This window comes from Abrus precatorius, unplaced genomic scaffold, assembly GCF_003935025.1.
Source record: "Abrus precatorius isolate BTA unplaced genomic scaffold, Abrus_2018 Scaffold153, whole genome shotgun sequence".
Classification (NCBI taxonomy): Eukaryota; Viridiplantae; Streptophyta; class Magnoliopsida; order Fabales; family Fabaceae; genus Abrus; species Abrus precatorius.
This window is the reverse complement of record NW_020874351.1, coordinates 1,108,698-1,128,967: the sequence shown is the minus strand read 5'-3', so window position 1 is coordinate 1,128,967 and position 20,270 is coordinate 1,108,698. Positions and strand designations below refer to the sequence as shown.

Sequence of the window (20,270 nt, the reverse complement as noted above, 5' to 3'; positions counted from 1 at the left end):
AGACTGAATCTTAATTTAAAAAAATATAAAAAATAAATTCAAGTAGTGAAACTTGTATCAAACACTTAATCAAATTTTAAAAATAAAAGCAATAAATAAAGATGGGTGCATGTGCATGTTTGATGAGCCACGAAAGTAGCTGAGTGGGAACTGAACTGGGTTTTCAGTATAAATAGTGTGTTTAAATGGAGAATGCAAGTGCAGAACTGCATTTGCTTAGTTATAACTTAAATGGCAAATGCAGCATCGTCATCATTACTGTTGCTTTCTGCTACTTCATTTGCTCCTCTTCCTCGCAATGCCAAACTCAGTGTTTGCTCTAGTGTTTGTAGGCCTGTCACTAGCAGTAGTAAAGGGTGTAAATTCGTTGGATGTGGATCTGCTGTGCCCACTCTTGAGATTTCTAACGATGATCTTGCAAAAATAGTTGATACTTCTCATGAATGGATATCACTTCGCACTGGGATTCACAAACGCCGAATCCTCTCAGGTAAGTGTATGTTTCAAAACATGTTAATCCAACGTAGAAAATACTACTAGTAACTTTGAAGTAAACGTAGATCTACTTGTTTTTAATGTCAAACCAAACACGCTTTAAATCATTAACTTGAATACTTATTTTACATGTTTGGTTAATTATGTGGAACTAAGCTTACTTTAACGCTATTAATTGTAGCTTTTGAATAAACTTATACTAGTTATTGTTGAAGATGTTGTTGTGACTTGTGGTTGCAGGTGGAGAAAACTTGGCAACTTTAGCAGTAGAGGCAGCAGGAAAAGCTCTGGAGATGGCAAAGGTGGATCCTGATGATGTAGACCTAATCTTGATGTGCTCATCTACTCCGGATGATCTTTTTGGCACTGCTCCTCAGGTTTGTGTGCTATGATTGATATATTATATATATAGATCATAGAGAAGCTGCATGCATTGACAAAAATGTTGCAATGCCTGAATGAATATGCATGGACTGGATACAAAACAGCTTGTGTGGGCATCTTATTTTTGTTTCTTCACAATTGTTATTCTCCTTGTGGGATTCAGATTTCAAAACAACTTGGCTGCAAAAGATATCCATTGGCTTATGACATTACAGCTGCTTGTAGTGGATTTGTGTTGGGTTTAATATCAGCTGCTTGTCACATTAGGGGTATGAATCACTTATATTTTGTTAAATTGAGGTTGTAATACCTTTTAGACATGGTGAAAATATTTTCCCTTTATATGAATGAATGCAGGGGCTGGATTTCATAATGTTCTGGTAATTGGGGCTGATGCTGTTTCACGATATGTGGATTGGACAGACAGAGGGACCTGTATACTTTTTGGGGATGCTGCTGGTGCTGTACTAGTACAGGTTACTGTACATATTTCTGATGGTGTCCAATGTTAATAGCTAATCCAGAAATGTCAACTAGTAATTTGGATCGCATTTCTTTGCTTTTATCATTAGCTTATTAGTATTTTTCTGTGTTTAAGTTTGTCAAGAACCAATTTTCTCAAAAGCGTAAGCATTAGGTAGATGTAAATGAATGGTTTTTTTATATTATATCTCTAACACATCCACACACACAAGAGCTCTTTGGACTATGAGTGGATAATGCACAAGCGCACTTGTTCTGAAATTCAACTTTTCAATTAGAATGACAGGTGCAACAAGGATTGAACTAAAAACCAGTTGAATATAAAGTCTCAGATAACATGAAGGACCACTCTTCCAAAAGCTCGTTTTCTATTTTTCATCTCGAGTGAAGATGAAAGGGAAAATTTTTAAACATTTGTTCCGAAATTTAAGATGCAAGCAAGCTCTTGTGCTAATCTTCGAACCGACTGTGTAAAATTGTAAATAAGATATTACCATAGCTCTGAAATAAGGTCTTCAGGTCCTATATTTTTTTGTAAGATTATTTTCTTTTTGGGTTACAGTGCTGTGAACTGAAACAAATAACTGATGCTTTCTGGAAAAGGAATTTTTAACGAAAGGATATAAAATGATCACTTGATGGCATTGATCTGGTGTTATGAATGCACTGCAGGCCTGCAACAATGAAGAAGATGGTTTATTTGGTTTTGATTTGCATAGTGATGGTAATGGTCAAAGGTATGTAAATCTCATGTTTTTACTTAAAACCTGTCTCCTCTTCCTATAAGCAACGTCTGTAAACATCTAATATCACTTCATGTAGGCATTTAAACGCTGCAATTAAGGAAAACAAGGTTATTAGTGCAGTGGATTCAAATGGTTCTGTCGTAGACTTTCCTCCTAGGCAGTCTTCATATTCATGCCTTCAAATGAATGGCAAAGAAGTTTTTCGCTTTGCTGTACGAAGCGTGCCACCATCAATTGAGTCGGCCCTTGAAAAGGCTGGTCTATCTATGTCAAGCATTGATTGGTTACTTCTCCATCAGGTACAGAGAAATAATCTACAAAACAAAATTTGAACATGTCATTTGATTCTTATATCAATTTTTCTAACTTTGCACGACATTACTCATTATAGTAACCTATATAGAGTACGCTTTTATTAAAAAATTATAGTATTTAATAGTATCAATGCATTGAATTGTATTAATTCTATATTTTTCAATAAAAACATACCATATATAAATTATTATCATATGTAATAGTTCACAAGTTAAAAAAAAAATATATTCTTTTATATATGTATTAGTTGCACGTCCCTAGCACTTCATTAATTTGCTAAGTAGTGAGAGTAATTTATGATTAAAATAGAATCTCATTTGAACTAAATTGGAAATCCATGGCATAAATTATAGTATTATCTTTGCTTAGAGGATGGAAGGTGACACATACATAAGTGCCTAACTTCTTAGTAAGTGTAGGCAAACCAGAGGATTATTGATGCAGTTGCCACTCGGTTGGAAGTTCCCTCAGAAAGGGTAATATCAAATTTGGCTAATTACGGTAACACAAGTGCTGCTTCTATTCCCATGGCTTTAGATGAAGCTGTTCGAAGTGGGAAAGTTAAGGCAGGTCAAACTATTGCAGCTTCGGGCTTTGGTGCTGGTCTTACTTGGGGATCCGCAATTTTTCGATGGGGCTGAGAATTTTTCTTTCATGGCAGCATCGCAAATAGAGACAAGAAATTCATGAACAAGTGCAGCTGTCTAAACTCCTAAGCATAGGGAGAGTACGTGAGCATGAGTTATACTTTTTGCTTTTGTTTATTTTTATTGAGTTTCGGTTTGTACGTTTTTATTTTTCTTACATCCTCTTCGCACTTATTTTTATTTTTTTCTAATGCTTTTCATTACTCCACGCTGCATCACTTCATACTTTGATGCTGAACCGAACCCTATGATTTTAGCCGCTCTTATCATTAGATTAGATATTAATATATATTATATATACATATAATTTTGTTACACTTTAAAAAGAAAATGAAAGATAAATATAAATGAAAACTAAAGTGAGAAAAGATAGATCCCTAGATGAGAGAGCATGAGATGACTAGATTCGCTGTTGTTTTGGTACAAACGGCTAGATTCTCTTCAAGTGTGTGGCAACGCCCTGTAACGCACTTGAACTTGAAGTCAACTGCTTATAACCACTAAACGCTCAACTTTATGTCATTCATTTTTGTTTTAAGCTGTTTCCAGTTGGTTGAAGTATATTTCTTTGTGTAATAAAGTAGGTATAGCTAAAGTGATTATTTAATTCTTAGATTGCTCTATTGTAATAAGTTCCTTAATTTATAATCAGATTAAGATGAAGCATATGATTAAAGATGTATGGGATTAGTCGTTCACACTTAACGAAACAGTTGCTTTAATTTACAGCTTACAGTGGCAGAAAGAAAAGATATTACCAACATTCTCAGTCTCACCCCTTCTCTCTCTCTCTATATATATATGATTTGAATTATATGATAATGTCAAAAATCGCGAGGATCAACAAAAATTACTGATGAGGAGGATCTTGAAGTGACCCAATCAGAAGGCCCACATTTTATAGGGATATCCTGAAGATTCTTAATGCACCAAATGTCCTCTGCCCATGAGAACTTGGTCCAATGTGGGACTGCGTCTCTTACTGGGTCCCTTTGGCCTAGTTCAGCCACAATGGCCCCACAACCATCATCATCTTTTGCCATGTTATGGACGAATCCGCATAGGCGCTTCATCAATTGAGCACCACATTTTCCCTCCATGTGTAGTCCATACAGAAAATAAACCCCAAATGGCCTAAAAACATCAGGAAAAGAAGGTAGCCTTAGCCATGGCATCCATTCATCCAACAACCTTGTACCTATGCAGCAGGCATGTGCTAGTGGTGACACCCCTTTCACTTGCAATTTAAACACTTCTTTGGTGTTCCACACACTTAATATTGCAAAACTTGGAGGTAGAATGCCCCTTTTTGGATCAAATTTGGACAGGTACTTCTTGGGCATGGCCATGAAAGTGCCCAAATTCAGCTTATTTGACAAAATTAAGTCTATGTCTTTAGGGTAAAATTCTGAATTGGCAAATATATGGTTATACATAGACACAGCTAGGCGTGGTGGAAGGTGAAGCACAGCAACGCTAGAGCTAATTGGCTTGTAGTGAGCGTGTACAGGTTGGACTAGTATGGTTAGAGTCCTGAACTTTGAGTACCCACATTTTTTTGTGAATAAATTGATGGAAGGCTCATTTGTACAATCAGTAGCCATATATGCATACTTAGCCCCTTTTTGTTTGCACCACTCTTCTAAATGTTCAACTAGTTTTGTGCCAATGCCAAATCTCCTGCATATGCCAAGATAAGCTTTTTACATATTGTTGCCTCATCAAGGATCAAAACATATATAGCTACTGCTTTTGGCCCTCGAGCTTTATTTTATTTTACTCTTATCTAGAATTAGATATATAATTAAAAGTAATCAAACAGAGATTAGAATGAAGAGCACTAGAGGTGGATCATAAGGAATATTTGAACTGAACGGAAAAAAGTAAGGTTTGTGTGGACCTTGCTGTTTAGATGAAGAACTTTGTACGAAATTCAGAGAGATGGTTGAAAATAAGAATAAGACATCATATCCAAATGCTAGTTTCTTTGTAAAGTAGCCTTGGTGGATACATCACACAAGTGTCAATGACAGGCTAGCTTAAGTATACTTTTTTTCACCTTTCCATGATACGAGGAACATTGCCTTATCTTTTTCTTAGAATCTAATCCTCCACCACTTCTTTTTCTGATTTTTCTGTTTCCCTTATTTTATAAGGTTTGAATGAGATTAGGGCCAAGAAAGCACACAGCAACTTGTAGAGAAAGGGACCGAAAGAGGAGTTAGCAATGGCAAACAAAACAGAAGCAAAAAGTTTCTGAACTGACTTTTGCTTTAGTGGAGTAGGATAGAATAGAGAAGAACTCAGAACTGATTATGACTCTTGCTTTTGGTATTTGTCTGAAACGCATGCACATTAACATCCAAAGGACCAATCAAGAGTACCAACTGCCAAGTTTTCCTGAATTCCTTCGATGCTTTTAGACAATGTGCAATGCAGAAACAGATGGAAGTAAACCAAAAACATATGAGCAAAGTGGAATAGAACCTGTGTCTTGGGGAGACTCTGAGCCCCAAAAGATAGGCCAGTTTTACATAAACTGAATTCCTTCTTGTAACTGTTTTTACACACCCCCTTATCACCCCAACAACTTCTCCTTCTTCTCCATATTCAGCAACCTGTTTAAGCCAAAAAATCTAATATTGATTAGCTTAGTCCAAAAGCAAGAACGTGTATAAATCCAAGTTTACAAGGAATTCATTCCAATTATCAAACAATTTCAAATTGTTAAACTATGAATATTATAATAATTCTGCAATAGCTAGACTGTTGATACAATAACAATATTTTGTTATGCAATTCAAGTTAAGATAATGCTAAACTGAAAAAAGTTGAATTAGATTTGTAACTAGTTACCAGCATGACATGCAATTGAAAGTGACGGATACGGCATATGGGGTCACCCATGAGGTCAGTGACAAGAGATGGCTTTCCTCTCTGCCCAATCTCACAAAGTCTCTCCAGTTTCTCTATTGCTATCTTGTGTCTCTCTTCATCATAGTCTCTTACCACCACCAATGGCTCCTCCACTGTCTCTGATGGTGGTTTTGGATAACTTTCGGCTGCTATCTTTAGAGACATAGTAGTCTATCTGATTAGAATATCTATAGTAAGGAAAAGATAAAGAAGATTAATAATATATATTTATATATATCCTTTCTTCTTCTTACTTGAGCTAGCTTCTATGAGCTTTCAATGCCCATTGCCCTATCTGTGTGTGTATATATACATCTTAGAACCCTTAAGAATATGCAGACGTGGCACCTCCCCAAAGTTTAGTGGACCTTGTTCTTTTAGTAAAAATGAAAAGAAAAAAATCTAAACATGTATTCTGTTATTTCTATTCCATATAGTATTACATCATGCTCATATCTTCTTTTGTTTGTAGTGCGTGATCCAATACATCATGTACATATCAAAATTAAATATGCACTGTTACGCCTGTACACTTTTTCGTGATAGATAATACACCACATATTATTTTGGATTAATATTTAGAGTTGAAATTTCAAATTTTTTTGGCATTCACATTAAATGTGCAAAAGGGAGAGAAATAACACGGATAGGTACACTACAGAGTCTTCATTTTCACAATGTGCTCTGCCCATATGGGATAATGATGTCTTAATAATGATAACAACAATGACAGCAAAAGCAGTCTAAGGTAAAGTTTATCTCTAGTCAAAGTAGTGGCCTAACTGTGCAATAATTGTCCCTTCTTCTAACAAGAGGTGTAGTTATCCCCATCTAAAGTGTTGATGGTTTGAAATTTGTCAAATAATTCTGATTTATAAAGATTTTAACAGTGACATCATTCATATGACATCTCTTATTTTTCTCTTTTTGTCAAGTCATATCACTTATGGCATTTATTATTTTTCGCTTTTATTTTTATCTCTTTTGATAAAAAGGTATTTATTAAATATTTTCCTATCTCAAGGTGTGAAATAAGCGAAAATTTCTTTATTCTTTAAAACCAACCAATGTGAATTCAGATCAGAAGGCAAATAATTGAACTGTATACTAATCCTATATGTTTTTCTCTAGTTAAATTTTTCTTATTAAGTGACTCAAAGGGCAAGTGGTGGGTCATGTAGCATTCTTTAGAATCATGATAGCTAATGTTTTTAAGATTCGCCCAGGTGTTTGAAAACTAGGAGGCTCAACCTTAGAGAAACAAACCCCTTATCTTATTACTTTGCTTTCACCAATTATTGGGGGAAGTGGTATGAAAAGCATGCCTTTCACCACGTTTTTGGTGAACATGTGGGATGCTACTGTGAGGCTTAAAAGTAGGGTGTTGATCACCATCATCATATGCACCTATTGAGCTTTTTTTTCAATTGTTACCTTACTATTCCTTTGTTTGTTTATGTTTTAAAAGAATGGTGCCAAGTGTTGTGAAAGAACAAGTCTTCAATGGCTACGCGCGTACCTAGAAAGAAGCTTCACCATAGCCCATATCTTATTAGCTTATGTGTCTTTTTTTCTAAAATGGGATAACGTTTGCTCTTTTATATTTGGTACATTGTGGTCCTAGTGTACAAAAACTTACCTGTTTTGGGAATAGAAAATTTAATCTAAAATTTTAGACACTTTGAGTCCTATCAATGGAACCACTTGCTCCAAATGATACATACAAATGGTACAAAAGTAAAAAAGCACTCTGTTGACATCAAAAATAGAGAGGTCTGGATACAGAAGAAAGCTATGCATATACCAAAGTTCTGATTAGACTTGCATGATCGATGCACTATCACCAAAATGAGAAGCTGGTCAATGTGGAATTGCAAACTCTGATTTGCCATATTAATAATATTTACAAAGCTTCTGAGGTTGCTATACTTTGACATGAGGAAGATGTGTTTGTTGTCCTTATTCCATTAAAATCATCAAGTTTGTAACATTGGTGATTCATAATGATATGGTTAACGGCCTCTCTTATCAGTCAAACTTTTCATACCATTTTGTTTCATTATTCTTCAATGTTTATGACTGTTTGTTTGTTTGCTTGAATTTTCTCTTAAAAATAACAAGTAAACTTTAACTAATATCTTTATGACACTAATTAAAGAATTAATGGTAATCTTTTGTTAAAACTAATTGGCTAATGTCCTCAAAATAATTTATAGTAAAGATCAAACCCATATAGTCAAATGGTGAGCATGAAAGTCTTAATCTGAAAAACACCAAATTTTCAAAGCCACACGTATGCTAAAGTTGTAAAGCCAAATCTTTTGCAAAAATTTTGATGTCTAGAAAACAAAGGAAAAGTGATGTGACAGCATTAACAGGGAGTAAGGTTGCATATGACATGCCTGCCATGTCTTGAGTACTAATTTTCCCTTCTACTAAATCAAGAAGTAAAAGTAAACTCATATATACTAACGTTTAGATAGGGGAATGGAATGATTTTTATGTATCTTTCAAATGCTTTAACCCCTAATGAAGATGGTGTCGAATCTTCTTTTGCAGCTGCACGATACAATAATACAATGAGAAAAGAAAAAAGTGTATAGGACCCTAATAAAATGTCACATTAGAATCCTATATCTTGTTGCACCACATTATCGTTACAAAAGTATGAAGATTACATTGTAAAATAATCAGAAAATTTGTTCAAGTTATTGGACCATAATCACCCACATTTGATAGTATCTCTTAATACGAGCTTCATAAATTTGATTAGTAAATATTATTTACGTAATTGATTACGAAAGCATATAAATATTTGATTCTGATTTATTTATTTATTTTTATATCAATGGCCGAATTATATTGACCGTATTATTTTGTTCTTTGAGTAAAGTAATGAGTCGCAAAGACTAGATAGAATTGAATCCCTTTTGCACTATCTAGTCTTTGCTGAAATATAAGATTGAACAAAAATTTAGCATGGTGAGTAATGTCTAAGTGGGCTAATGCATAGGAATCTATGCAAATTCCTTTCAAAAACTCTTAATTTACATCATTATAGAGCCTTAAAAATTCTTATGGTGTACACATAAGCAATGTAGGTGAATTTCCAATTTATATCTGACCTTCGAATATATTATATTTTCTTCTTGAAGTTAATGCCTTTGAATTTTAATTTATATCTTACAACATCTTTTTATTTTTTTTGTCTTTTCAAAATCCAATCAAATTATGTTTCAATTCTCGAACTTTTGAACAGCTGAAAAAAATTATTCAAATGATGTTGAATTGAGATTTATCTCTTTTAAAATGTTAAGCATTTTAAGCATGAAAGAAAAGGTTACGATATAAAAGTTAAATAAGGTCACGATGGGATGAGAAAAAAATAAATTATTATCTGAATTTACATTTACATTATATTATTTTATCGTATTTATTTTTAACTCAAACTCTTCTACATAAAAAAAGTTACAATAGCTAGATGGTGAGATAGGATAAGTAGACTTATATTATTATATTAATTAAAAAATATTGAAAATACGATAAAATAAAATAAAAATATGTAGTTATGTTTTGTGATTATATCCACTAATTAGGTCAAGAATATAAAGTGGATTATAATTATTAATTAAAAAATAATAGCTAAGATTATAATTATATATATATAATAAATTATGAAGTTGTTAAAATATTAGTTGTTAAATTCTTAATGACTAATTATATGTATTTTATTTTTAAATTTATTTCTTTGAAAGATTGAAATATTAAAAAAAAATCTATAACTGGCCTAAGCATAGGCGTAGGTCAGTTATATAGAGTATGATGAGTGAATAAAATCTTTGAATACAGAACCTAAGAAGAGGTACGCATGTTCAAAGAAGGTGGCACTACTTAATTAAAGTAACATTCCAAATTAGAGATAGCCATGCATCTATTTTCTTTGTTCACATTAGTGAAACACATGAAATTATTGTGATTAAACAATGTTTAACTTTCCTTTAATTACGTTAGGGCGCTTGGCATCACATGAACAAGGTGCTGCATCACTTTAAAAGTAGCCCAAAAAAATACTGATTATCCCTAATCATTATACTAACCATTCACATAAATTATTCCCGTAAGTGTAAAAGCAAATTTTCAATTTTAATACCAAACTCTAACAAATTTCGTACGCTTATGTACGCATGCATATCAACAGTGCTCACCATATAAACAATGTTTAGTACCACTCTCTATTATCATTTATCATGGAGAATATATATATATATATATATATATATATATATATATATATAGGGGCAGAATCTTTTTATACTAGTATAAGTATAAAAACTCTTACATTCAATCTGAAACTTTTATTTAACTTAAATTTAACGGGTTATAATTTATTACTTCACTAGCCTTTAGATTTAAGTTAAATAAAAAATTTAGATTAGGTGTAAAAAATTTTAGACTTATACTGATGTAATAAGATCATTCCTCATATATACATATAGGGACAAGATTTTCTTACATCCGTATAAATATAAAAACTCTTACATCCAATCTGAGCCTTTTATTTAACTTAAATCTAACGAGTTATAATTTATTACTTCATTGGTTGTTAGATTTAAGTTAAATGAAAAGTTTAAATAAGGTATAATAATTTTTATATTTACACCAATGTAAAAAAATCCTTCCCTATAAATATATAACTATTTTTTCTTTTTTTAGTTTTCAGCATTGTTTAGTCTTATCTTTGGTAATACTATTATGTCAACCTAGTAATAATGATAATGATTGTAACCCATGATAATGATATGTTAAATTTTTATTATAATATTTTAAAATTTAAGACATATGTATTTGTTAATTTATTTAAAGGTTTAAAGCTTATTGATCTATATATTATTTTGGGATAAAATTTTTATATTTTGTTTTAAGTGTTGTTAATATTGTCTATCAATTAAAATTAAACGTGTATTTCAATAAAAAAAATTGTATTATTCTATTTTTAACCAATAAATTGTACAGACTTAAAAAGAATAATAAACTAAAAAAAATCTTATCAAAATCACAAAATACTTTCATAATTTTCTTATAAATTATCTTCTAAACACTTCTTAAATAACTTATATCAGATGATATATTTAAGAAGTTCAAACTTTATAAAACTTTACCTAATAAAGGTCATTTCTACCCTAACAGGCTTTCGTAAATAGTTATCATTAAAAAGGTAAAAATATATTAATAAAATCCAACAAACTTTGAATACAATACAGGTTAAATTATAATTTTCTCATATTATTAAGTAATATCATATAATTATAGTAAAATATATTTATTATTAAATTTAATAAGTAAATTAATAAATAATTATGATAACTTTAATACGATCATATCACAGTATTTATTAACAATATAAAAAATGGAACTTTAGTGTAATGTTTGCATTAAAACTATTTTGTTTAGTGTTACTTTAATTAATGGGGCCTGTGTTTATTCTCTTATTTCGAATGCTTATCTGACAGCTGCCAAATCTCCATTAATCATAGACACAAATATGGATGCCGAAAGCCATTGATCTCGAAAGCAACCTCTAAAATTATAGATAGCTCTGCAGACTGCAATGCATATATCTATTTATTTCCTTTGCATTAGTCACTGATAAAAATTAAGAACTGCTTACATTATTATTAGACAAAGGCTGGGTTTTATTTTCCTTGCAGCAGCACATACCATAGTAGAGATTATTTTTTTATATATGGTATTTAAAAATATAAATTCTGAAACTCAGTGTTTTTGAAAAAATATAAAGTTTAAAAATTGTTACAGTTCAGAGATAAAAGGAAAAAAATTATAAAGTACAAAAAATTGTCAATAATGATTTTTAAAAATATTAAAAAATCAAAACTTGTCAATAATACTTTTTAATATTTTTTATATTTTTATAATTTTGCTAAGAATACCATATTTTAGTAATTTTTTCTCATAAAAAAGGCCCATCTTAAAGTAGTTAAAATTAAAAAAAAAATTGTTTAGAAAGTTTTAAAATTAGGAGAAGGTTTAAATATTTTTTAATGTCCTTCAAAATCCTTCCCTCGTTTAATTTTAGAGTTTTCTCCATATAATATAAAATAAGACTAAATTTATGGATAAGTTCTTATTAAATTTAAAAAATAACTAATTTTTAAAAATTTTAAAAAAAATTCAAAGAGATAATTTTTAAAAAAATTTAAGTTAATTTTAATTTATAAAATAGATTTAATTTATTTCATCACTTAATTTTTTACTCCTATAAATATTACCTATTAAAAATTATCCAAACTAAACCTAGACCATTAATATAAGTACAGATAGTAGGAAATAACAGATTTAATATGTTTTTTTTTATTTGTAAAAAATTCAACTTGATTAAAACCATTAAAGTTAGCGTTTTCAATCTACTAATTTAAAGTGATTATTATTATTATTATTGGTTTTGATCAGTCTATGAAGCTGCTACAATACTGTTAGAGAGGTAGATCAATAATGTTTGATGAAATTAATGTCTAGTTATAATAATAGTGATTATTTTAGCATCTTGGTTCTTATGTTCCTAAATGACAGCTCAACAAAATAATTAATCATACATTTATATTTTGATCAGCTTGACTAATTTATTAATTTCTTATATTGTCGAATAAAAACTTTATAAAAATGAATTTCAAAACGAGAATAAAGGAAAATCCAAACAAATTATGACAAAACCACACCTGATCATCTTTTTATGTTGTTCCAAATCTTGAAGGTGTTATTACTATTCGTAAGTGTATATCAAATGGTAACTACTATCTCATTATACTAAATTTTTGTTATCAAACAATAAATTAAATAATGAATTATAAAAATGAAATATTAATAATTCCTTTTCTCAATTTAAAAAAAAAAAAAACTTGCTAGAGGCTAAAATCTTCATCTAACTTCTTACTTTAATCTTTTAAATTATTTAAAAAAAAATACTAATTGTCTTAGAAAGTATATATTCTAATTGTTTATCATCATCCATGGTATGAAAAAATTTATGGTTAGAATCAAATCTTTCAATTCCTTGAAAAATTAAATGAAAATAAGAGCATTTCGCATTAGGTATCAAACTCAATCATGGATTGTTTTTATCTTAATATACGATCATCGAATTATAGCTGCTTTTTTTTATATATGAAAAAAATGAAAAATTTATAAAATATATAAAATTTTTAAAAATTGTCATTTCACCAAAAATTGCCAGAGACAATTTTTTTGGCATTTTAAAAAATTGTATTATTTTCTAAAAAAATTTACTGGTAATTTTTTATTTTTTAAAAATTGTGATTAACAATTTTTAAAATTTCATAATACTTTTAAATACTATATTTTAGTATATATAATTTCTAAACCTTATATATATATTCCTCACGTATTCTTGATTTTACAATTTTACAATAAAAGTGTATGCAGTACAAATATAACCAACATGAATAGAAATGAACATGAAAGACAAATTTCATTAAAAAATGAATTGGGAGACCAATTCCAAATTTATGCAGTTCATTCTAGCTCTAATAAAAAATTAAAATAACAATAATAACAAAATCTAAAAATGAGAAGAAATTTCAGAAAAACCTTCAAAAAATCAAGTTTGGATTTCTCCTTTTTATATTCCTCAATTTTCCTATACCCTCTCTGCCTTAAGAACTTCTAGTGAATGCCTCCCTTCCTGTTTTATTTTTCGAAAATAATCTTATTAATTTGCATCTCAAAGATATTTATTAAAATAATAATAATAATTTTTAAAGATACAATAAAATTGCAATAAAAATATTAATAACATTTCTAATAAAAAATTATACATTTAACTTCTTAATAAATATTCTAAGAACACTTAAATTCATGCCAAGGGCTAAACCAACCATCAGCAAAACAAAACAAAAAATTAATAGGTGTTAAAAACATTTTAAAGAATAAATACAATAAAAATCTACGAAGGACTAAAATAAAAAATAATAATAGAAACTAAGAAAAATCCTTATAATTTGCTAAAAAAATCAATTTAAATAAAATAGATGGAAATATACTTTTTAACATATATAACAGCAGAAAGTAATTTTTTTCTATTTGGAATAGCTTTTAGTTTATGAGAAATTTTCAATTATTAAACCTCATTATTGAGAATGTGTTTTGTATTAGTGAATAAGGGAGGAAAGAAATAGGTGAAAAAAATGTGAATGAAGATTGAAGTCTTTATTATGTAATTTTACGTGAGAACTTGAAGAGAACAAAAATTAATTGAAATTTACTTTCTATTTTTGACAAAAATATTGAGAAATTAAGAAAAAAAATATCTCTTTTTAATCTTATTTCATTAGTACACCATTGTTTGATGCCTTACCCAACCATTCAAACCAAGTGAGTGTGGAATTTAATGTCATGGCTTTATAACTAGTTCCATGCAGTTTTTATTGATTTATTTTGTATTTTTCCACATTTTTTATTTAACAATTCACTTTAAACACAATGCTAAATAATAAATCCCTTAAATTTTATCTAAAAAATTATAACTAATAAATTTTGATCTTTAATTTTTTGGTAATAAATATATATTTCGTGTCATAACAGTTTTAAAACAATTTTGAAAAAAAATTATTTTTCTCTTATACCAAATCTTTTATAAATTTTCTTAACATTTTTTATTGAAAAATTTCTTTTTCTTTTCTTCAAAACGAACAGTATAAACGATCAACGGTAATTATTTTGAAATTAAATTTAATATTTCCTGTTGATCTCAATTAATACAGTAAATGATAGTCCGTATTGAAATAAATTTATTTTAAATATTTTAATATGTATTTAAGAATACATAATAAGAATACGTAATAAGAATTTATATTTTTATTAAAAAATTGTAATATTTAATATTTAATAAATTTAAATATCTTAAATTTAAATTTAAATAATTTATTATTTATTTTTAATTACACATTAAAAAATTATTTTTCAAAAGATTAATTCACGTCTTTAAAATTAATTTAGGTATCTAAATATAATAAATTTATTATATTAAAAATAATAAATATTTAATTTTTTAATAAAAATATTTGGAGGACCCATGCTAAAATGAAGGGTGTGCCCCTATTATACGGGGTGGTATCTGATGTGAAGACCTTTACAAAAAGGAGGATCTGCAGAGTGAGGGAAAGCAGAGAGTGATGGGAATTGCAGCGGCCATTGGAGTGCTGTCACCGTTTCCCTTCTATTACTGTCTCTGGAATTGGCCACAATCATGGGTCGACCTCTGCGGTAAAGAGAGAGACCCATCTAAGGTTATGGCTTACGTTGCTCATTTATTGAAACTGCTTCAGTTCATCTCCCTCTTCTATGTCTCTTCCTTCCATTCCCTTCCTCCCTTCTACTTTTGGCCCCTTTTTGCCTTTGGCCAATTCCTAAACTTCAGGTTTGCTTCTTTTTCTTTTCTGGGTATGCTCAAATTTTCTCCATCTTCTAATGGGCTTTTCCAAGTTCCTTCCTCTTCTTTACCTTGCTTCTGAAATGGAACATTTTTAAAATTTTGTTATTTATAGAATAGTAGTGGGAAAGTTTTATTGTCCTTGTTGGCTAGTACTTTCGAAGTTTTGCTAGTCTCAACTCTCAATGGCTAGTTAGTTTCTTAATTGGCGGTGAGGTAAAAATGTGAGCTTGAGTATGTGAGGGAAGCATTTGTTGCTGATCCAACGATAATGATAAATGATTTTATGGATATTGTATTGATAGTCGATTTTTTTGGTCGGTTACTTCGACTTGAACAATGTGAGACATCCTTTATACCAGGGCTGTTGCTACGTTTACTGAAGTATGTGAAGCAGATCTTAAGTGTTGGTTGATATAGGTACTGATGTTATGATTGCTTGTGAAATAAATGCATCATGTTTGCTACACAAATTGGTAGAATGGGGTAAGTTTATAATGTAAGAATTGGGATAGATGTTTTGAACAATATACCATGTTATGGAATGGAGGTGTGATGTCGATGTTTGCTGCCTGAGTGTAGCTTTAAAGGAACAGGAATCAAACTAGATCTTGTGGCTGTCTTTCTGAGCATATAATTATTGTAGAAGGGATGTTTTTATTGCCAAACCTCACCATGGACACTGGAAACACATCTCCTGTGTGTGATTATTAAAAATGTTTAAAATGAAAAGACTATCTTTTACTCTGGGAAACAGTTCTACAAGAGATTGTTGTCTGCAGTTGATAAATTATGTATCCCAATAGATGACATAATGGTTTGCAAATTAATTTTCGTTGGATGAAATAATAAATGAAAAAATGGCGAGAGGGATGCCATCTTTTTGATAAAACAGCGTACGGTTTTAGAAATTTCTAGCCCGTTTCCATCATCATTTATTTTAAAAAGGTTTTGATGTGTCCAAATGTTCTATTTTAATCAGGGAACAATTATTTGACTGGTTGCTTTGAAGTTGGTCTATGCATAATGGTGAAATTTTCAAATAACAGGGTTTACCAGCTACTCGGTGAGGCTGGCACATACTATGGTGTACGCTTTGGAAAAACTATTCCCTGGGTGACCGAATTCCCTTTTGGGGTCATCAAAGATCCTCAGTATGTTGGCAGCATTATGAGTCTTCTTGCATGCCTCTCATGGGTTCCTTTTCAATACATTCTCCTGTGGGTTTTAGGATATGTGTTTATGATGCATGTAGAATCAAAGGAAGATCTATCTACTCGTGCCAAGCCACTCCATTAATTTTATTTCTAGATTAGAAAGAACTTGAAGGATTGAGCAGTAGCTGAGGTGCAAAATTCTTTGTATGTTGTTGTCTCTCTCCTCTGCATTGGAATGACATTTCTATTTACATGTTCTGATGCCATCAAATTATTTCAAATAAACTGCAAACTTCTTTATTTTTCTCATGAAATATGTATTTCTAACATTAACTGATTAGCTTTAATGATTGCAACGCCCCACCTATGATAAGAGTTCGCCTGTTTTTTCATTGTGTGGATCAAAGACGAAATGGATTCACCCCTTTCTTTATTTCAATAGATTTATTTCTGTCTCACGATTTTCTCAACCCTTTTGCAGTGTTTTGACTTTCATTTTCATTCCATTTTTCTCATTCAGAAAACGAAGTGCACCATAAATTTGTAGATGTACATTCATCTTTATTAATTATAAAGAAAAGGACAGTTAATATAATCACTTAACCTGAAGTCCCGAACCCTTCCCTTTTGCCCTCTCCCACTATACTAAAGCTGGAGATACATGGAAAGTTTGAATTGCATTTTTTACAGCCTCAACATCAATATCTATCAACTTCCCTGTCTTGGATGATATTACAACGCATTTATTCTCTTCAGCCTGCGGAACAAACGTGTTCCCCTTCTCTTCAGAGCAGAATAGTGCAATGCTGCATAATAAGAGAAACAGTTTTAAGGTTCTTTAGAAACATTTCATGCTCAGCTTTGGACCTTTTTTTTTTTGCTCCAAATCTAAATAAAGGGGCCCTTTAAGAACAATTATAATTTTTTTTGAATGATAAAATTAAAATTACCAAGGTTTGTCGCGTGCATTTGCAAGCTGAACGGCAGCTGTATTTGTAGCTATCACTCCAGCTGAGTCGTTAATAAGAGCAGCCATCTGAAGCATATAACCAGATAATGAAATCCCATTAGTATTATATGAAGATTCCGAAGCTCACTGCTCTGTCCCTTATTTCTGCATTTCCTTCATTATTTCAGTTTAATGTTTTGACATTTTCTTTTTTCTATCTAGTTTTTCTTTATAAGTTTGTTGCTTGCAAAACAACTAAAGATACTTGAGTACCTGTCCAGGGGTGGTAATGAAGACTATAGAGGCATCTTCTCCATAAATTTCCTCAACATTTTCCCTTTCTTTTTCATGTGGAATGACAAAAAGTGGCGTAACTTCCCTGTCACTAAAAATATTGTCCGTAACATTCATACAGGGCAATGATAGAAGACAGAGACAATTCTGTTAAGAGTGCTTATTTATTTAACATTATTAAGCATGATGTTCAATAACCCAAATTTTAATGGGCAACATTCCATACCTTATGGCATCAGCAATTTCAGCCCACACTTCAATGGGTAACAAGCTATCAGAATCACCCCTAGACTGCATGGAGGCCTTTGAATCTGATTTTATCCCGTGAATTACAACATATTTTCCCTTTCTTGCACCTGCTTTTGTGTATTTTGCCTCCACAACCTCTTTCAGCTTCCTTGAAATTGATACCTTAAGTGGTGGCACTGGCTGCCTTGGAACACTTCGAAATGGTCTTGCCAGCCAGTCAACCATCTGATGATACCTAGTCCACCAAACTCATTTGAAATTGTTCTCAGTTATATGCTCGAAAATGATCAATTCAGTAAAAGAAAATTTTTATTTCAAGTCTAACCGAGGGCATGAAAATCTACCTAATATAACTCTAAACTTTTTGCCTAGTACTATAAACTCACATATGATATCCTCCCTCTGAGAGGTTTAGACTATCGGGTGTGAATGTTTCCGATAGAAGTAATCCTGCTCCTGCGGCATTCACATTTGGGTAGACATAGCTAACTCTATCCCGGGCAGTGGTCATAAACAAAAAAGCAGCATGGCCAAGGCCTGCCAATTTGGTGCTTAAGACCATGTCATAGTACCTATTCTGTAAGCAGAATGCAGCGCTGCATCATCAGTATTTGAACCATACCAGCAAGGAAGTATTTCAAATGTTTTTAATCTGGGAAGTAGCAAGCAAAATTCAGCACAATTTTGATATTTGGTTACAACATTGTAAGGCCTAACATTGTGCACCTAAGCCCCAGCAAATGCGAATTTCATTAGAATTCCATAAAGAAAGGAGTGTTCTTTAAGCTTCTTCACGTTAGGGAAGCCCCTCTAACTCTCAAGTGTTAAATGTCCATTAAATTTTCACTCTGGCGTGACAGAAATCAGTGACCACCGCTTCTGCCGTATGAATAGTTAACAAGCGTAGTGTTCTCAATAAAGACCGTTTCATTTCACCCTGAATCTAATCTTGAGATTATATTTTTTTAGAATATTAATATTACTACTTAGGAATGATTTTAAACAACTATGAATAAGAAAATTTTATTGAGAAAAAAGAATATTATAATTTTTGTACTTTGAATGTAATAAATATTTTTTTAATAAAATTTTACTGTTTTTGGATGTTTATAATGAACCTTAAAGTATGATGTAATTTTCATTTATCTTCTATAGAAGGGTGTCATAAATTTTTGCAATAACAATCAACCGTCTTGGCTATGATAACTTTAAAGCCCACGTTAAGCTGTCCCATGGTTGTGTAGACAATAAAATATCAAAACTTGCTTTACACATAGTATTTAGAAAATATGGTGGCGAACCTTTAGAACTCCAACCATATCAGTATACTCAGCAGGCTCTGGAAATTCATCATCAGGGTCATATGCATTTGCCCATCTCACATTCTTATTCAACTCATAAGTCTGTTTCCCCCTCTCAGATGCAACAACATCAATCTGAACACCAGGGTACCTGTCCTTAATCAACTGAATAGCTGGAAAGAACAAGAGATTCTCATAAACACCACCAGAGATCACACAGCAGCATCTTCTGACATCTCCTCTCACTTTCAATCCCAAGGAAGCTATCTCCACTGCATATCCAGGAGGAAATTTCAAGAAGCCATATGGGTTGTCAGGATCATCCGGTGGCCTAGGATCCTCCTCCTGCTTACCATCTGCAAACAAGGAACCATACTCCATTTCTGGGTCCTCCCCATCATCAAAAGGGTCTAGCCAAGGGTTTTTCTTCTTAGCATTGGCCTCAACTTTTGCTCTTCTAGCGGAACCCAACAATGAAACGTGCCTTAGGTGATTCCAAGGAATGGAAGTGGAAGGTGGGTTTCTGAGTAAAGGTGAAAAAGCTTTCGGATTTGGCAGTAAATAATAACAAGTTGCAGCCATTGAACTTGCTTCTATTTTCGCTTTGGTTGCACTGATCTGATATATTACATACAATACAAGTTTGTTGCAATAAGATTAGAATTTAGAAGTTAGAACACGTTAGTGAGCATTCGAATGTGTGGAAAAGCGTTGGATAAGTGGGTCCCATCTACTCCCTTACCCTTACCATGTGTAGCTTATTGTCAGCTATCATCAACCTGCTCTTAAACGACATCAACTGTGGTTGTCGTTTTGAGATTGACAAAAACAGCGGCATAGGAATGATAGGATAACATAACATTCTCCCATC

The 20,270-nt window shown here is 31.3% G+C and overlaps 4 protein-coding genes across 5 annotated transcripts; 2 read left to right on the top strand and 2 right to left on the bottom strand.

The window, feature by feature from the left end:
* The first annotated feature begins 231 nt into the window (after window positions 1-231).
* LOC113857235 (3-oxoacyl-[acyl-carrier-protein] synthase 3 A, chloroplastic-like) lies at window positions 232-3,064 on the top strand. Its single transcript, XM_027489033.1, has 7 exons — window positions 232-490; window positions 736-872; window positions 1,043-1,148; window positions 1,237-1,355; window positions 2,035-2,099; window positions 2,185-2,407; window positions 2,843-3,064. Exons 1-7 carry the CDS (start codon window positions 232-234, stop codon window positions 3,062-3,064), a joined length of 1,131 nt encoding a protein of 376 aa, XP_027344834.1.
* Window positions 3,065-3,894: 830 nt separating this feature from the next.
* LOC113857269 (probable N-acetyltransferase HLS1) lies at window positions 3,895-6,151 on the bottom strand. Its single transcript, XM_027489068.1, has 3 exons — window positions 5,927-6,151; window positions 5,558-5,688; window positions 3,895-4,750 (listed from the first exon to the last, which is right to left on the bottom strand). The coding sequence occupies exons 1-3, from the start codon at window positions 6,149-6,151 to the stop codon at window positions 3,895-3,897; spliced, it is 1,212 nt and encodes a 403-aa protein (XP_027344869.1).
* An 8,991-nt stretch (window positions 6,152-15,142) lies between these two features.
* On the top strand, window positions 15,143-16,984 carry LOC113857092 (phosphatidyl-N-methylethanolamine N-methyltransferase). Its single transcript, XM_027488822.1, has 3 exons — window positions 15,143-15,437; window positions 16,499-16,804; window positions 16,849-16,984. The coding sequence occupies exons 1-2, from the start codon at window positions 15,193-15,195 to the stop codon at window positions 16,746-16,748; spliced, it is 495 nt and encodes a 164-aa protein (XP_027344623.1). The 5' UTR covers window positions 15,143-15,192; the 3' UTR covers window positions 16,749-16,804; window positions 16,849-16,984.
* A 105-nt stretch (window positions 16,985-17,089) lies between these two features.
* Window positions 17,090-20,120, bottom strand: LOC113857091 (photosynthetic NDH subunit of subcomplex B 1, chloroplastic). Of its 2 annotated transcripts, none has more exons than XM_027488820.1 (6): window positions 19,400-20,114; window positions 18,485-18,675; window positions 18,076-18,333; window positions 17,829-17,940; window positions 17,557-17,642; window positions 17,090-17,412 (listed from the first exon to the last, which is right to left on the bottom strand). In XM_027488820.1, exons 1-6 carry the CDS (start codon window positions 19,979-19,981, stop codon window positions 17,247-17,249), a joined length of 1,395 nt encoding a protein of 464 aa, XP_027344621.1. In that variant the 5' UTR covers window positions 19,982-20,114; the 3' UTR covers window positions 17,090-17,246. The 2 variants fall into 2 exon arrangements, with proteins under 2 accessions (XP_027344621.1, XP_027344622.1); XM_027488821.1 differs by having other exon boundaries at window positions 17,099-17,412; window positions 17,829-17,934; window positions 19,400-20,120.
* Window positions 20,121-20,270: the final 150 nt, after the last annotated feature.

What these genes read in the sequence shown, in the direction of transcription:
- LOC113857235 (XM_027489033.1), top strand. Translation starts at nt 232, where the DNA reads ATGGCAAATGCAGCATCGTCATCATTACTGTTGCTTTCTGCTACTTCA. An exon ending in CAAACGCCGAATCCTCTCAG is followed by an intron (nt 491 to 735) that starts GTAAGTGTATGT and finishes TTGTGGTTGCAG; the next exon opens with GTGGAGAAAACTTGGCAACT. An exon ending in CTGGTGCTGTACTAGTACAG is followed by an intron (nt 1,356 to 2,034) that starts GTTACTGTACAT and finishes AATGCACTGCAG; the next exon opens with GCCTGCAACAATGAAGAAGA.
- LOC113857269 (XM_027489068.1), bottom strand. Translation starts at nt 6,151, where the DNA reads ATGTCTCTAAAGATAGCAGCCGAAAGTTATCCAAAACCACCATCAGAG. An exon ending in TTCAATTGCATGTCATGCTG is followed by an intron (nt 5,689 to 5,926) that starts GTAACTAGTTAC and finishes TGGCTTAAACAG; the next exon opens with GTTGCTGAATATGGAGAAGA. An exon ending in AGAGTCTCCCCAAGACACAG is followed by an intron (nt 4,751 to 5,557) that starts GTTCTATTCCAC and finishes TGGCATATGCAG; the next exon opens with GAGATTTGGCATTGGCACAA.
- LOC113857092 (XM_027488822.1), top strand. Translation starts at nt 15,193, where the DNA reads ATGGGAATTGCAGCGGCCATTGGAGTGCTGTCACCGTTTCCCTTCTAT. An exon ending in GGCCAATTCCTAAACTTCAG is followed by an intron (nt 15,438 to 16,498) that starts GTTTGCTTCTTT and finishes TTCAAATAACAG; the next exon opens with GGTTTACCAGCTACTCGGTG.
- LOC113857091 (XM_027488820.1), bottom strand. Translation starts at nt 19,981, where the DNA reads ATGGCTGCAACTTGTTATTATTTACTGCCAAATCCGAAAGCTTTTTCA. An exon ending in TCAGAGGGAGGATATCATAT is followed by an intron (nt 18,334 to 18,484) that starts GTGAGTTTATAG and finishes TTGGTGGACTAG; the next exon opens with GTATCATCAGATGGTTGACT. An exon ending in GAAATTGCTGATGCCATAAG is followed by an intron (nt 17,941 to 18,075) that starts GTATGGAATGTT and finishes CAATATTTTTAG; the next exon opens with TGACAGGGAAGTTACGCCAC.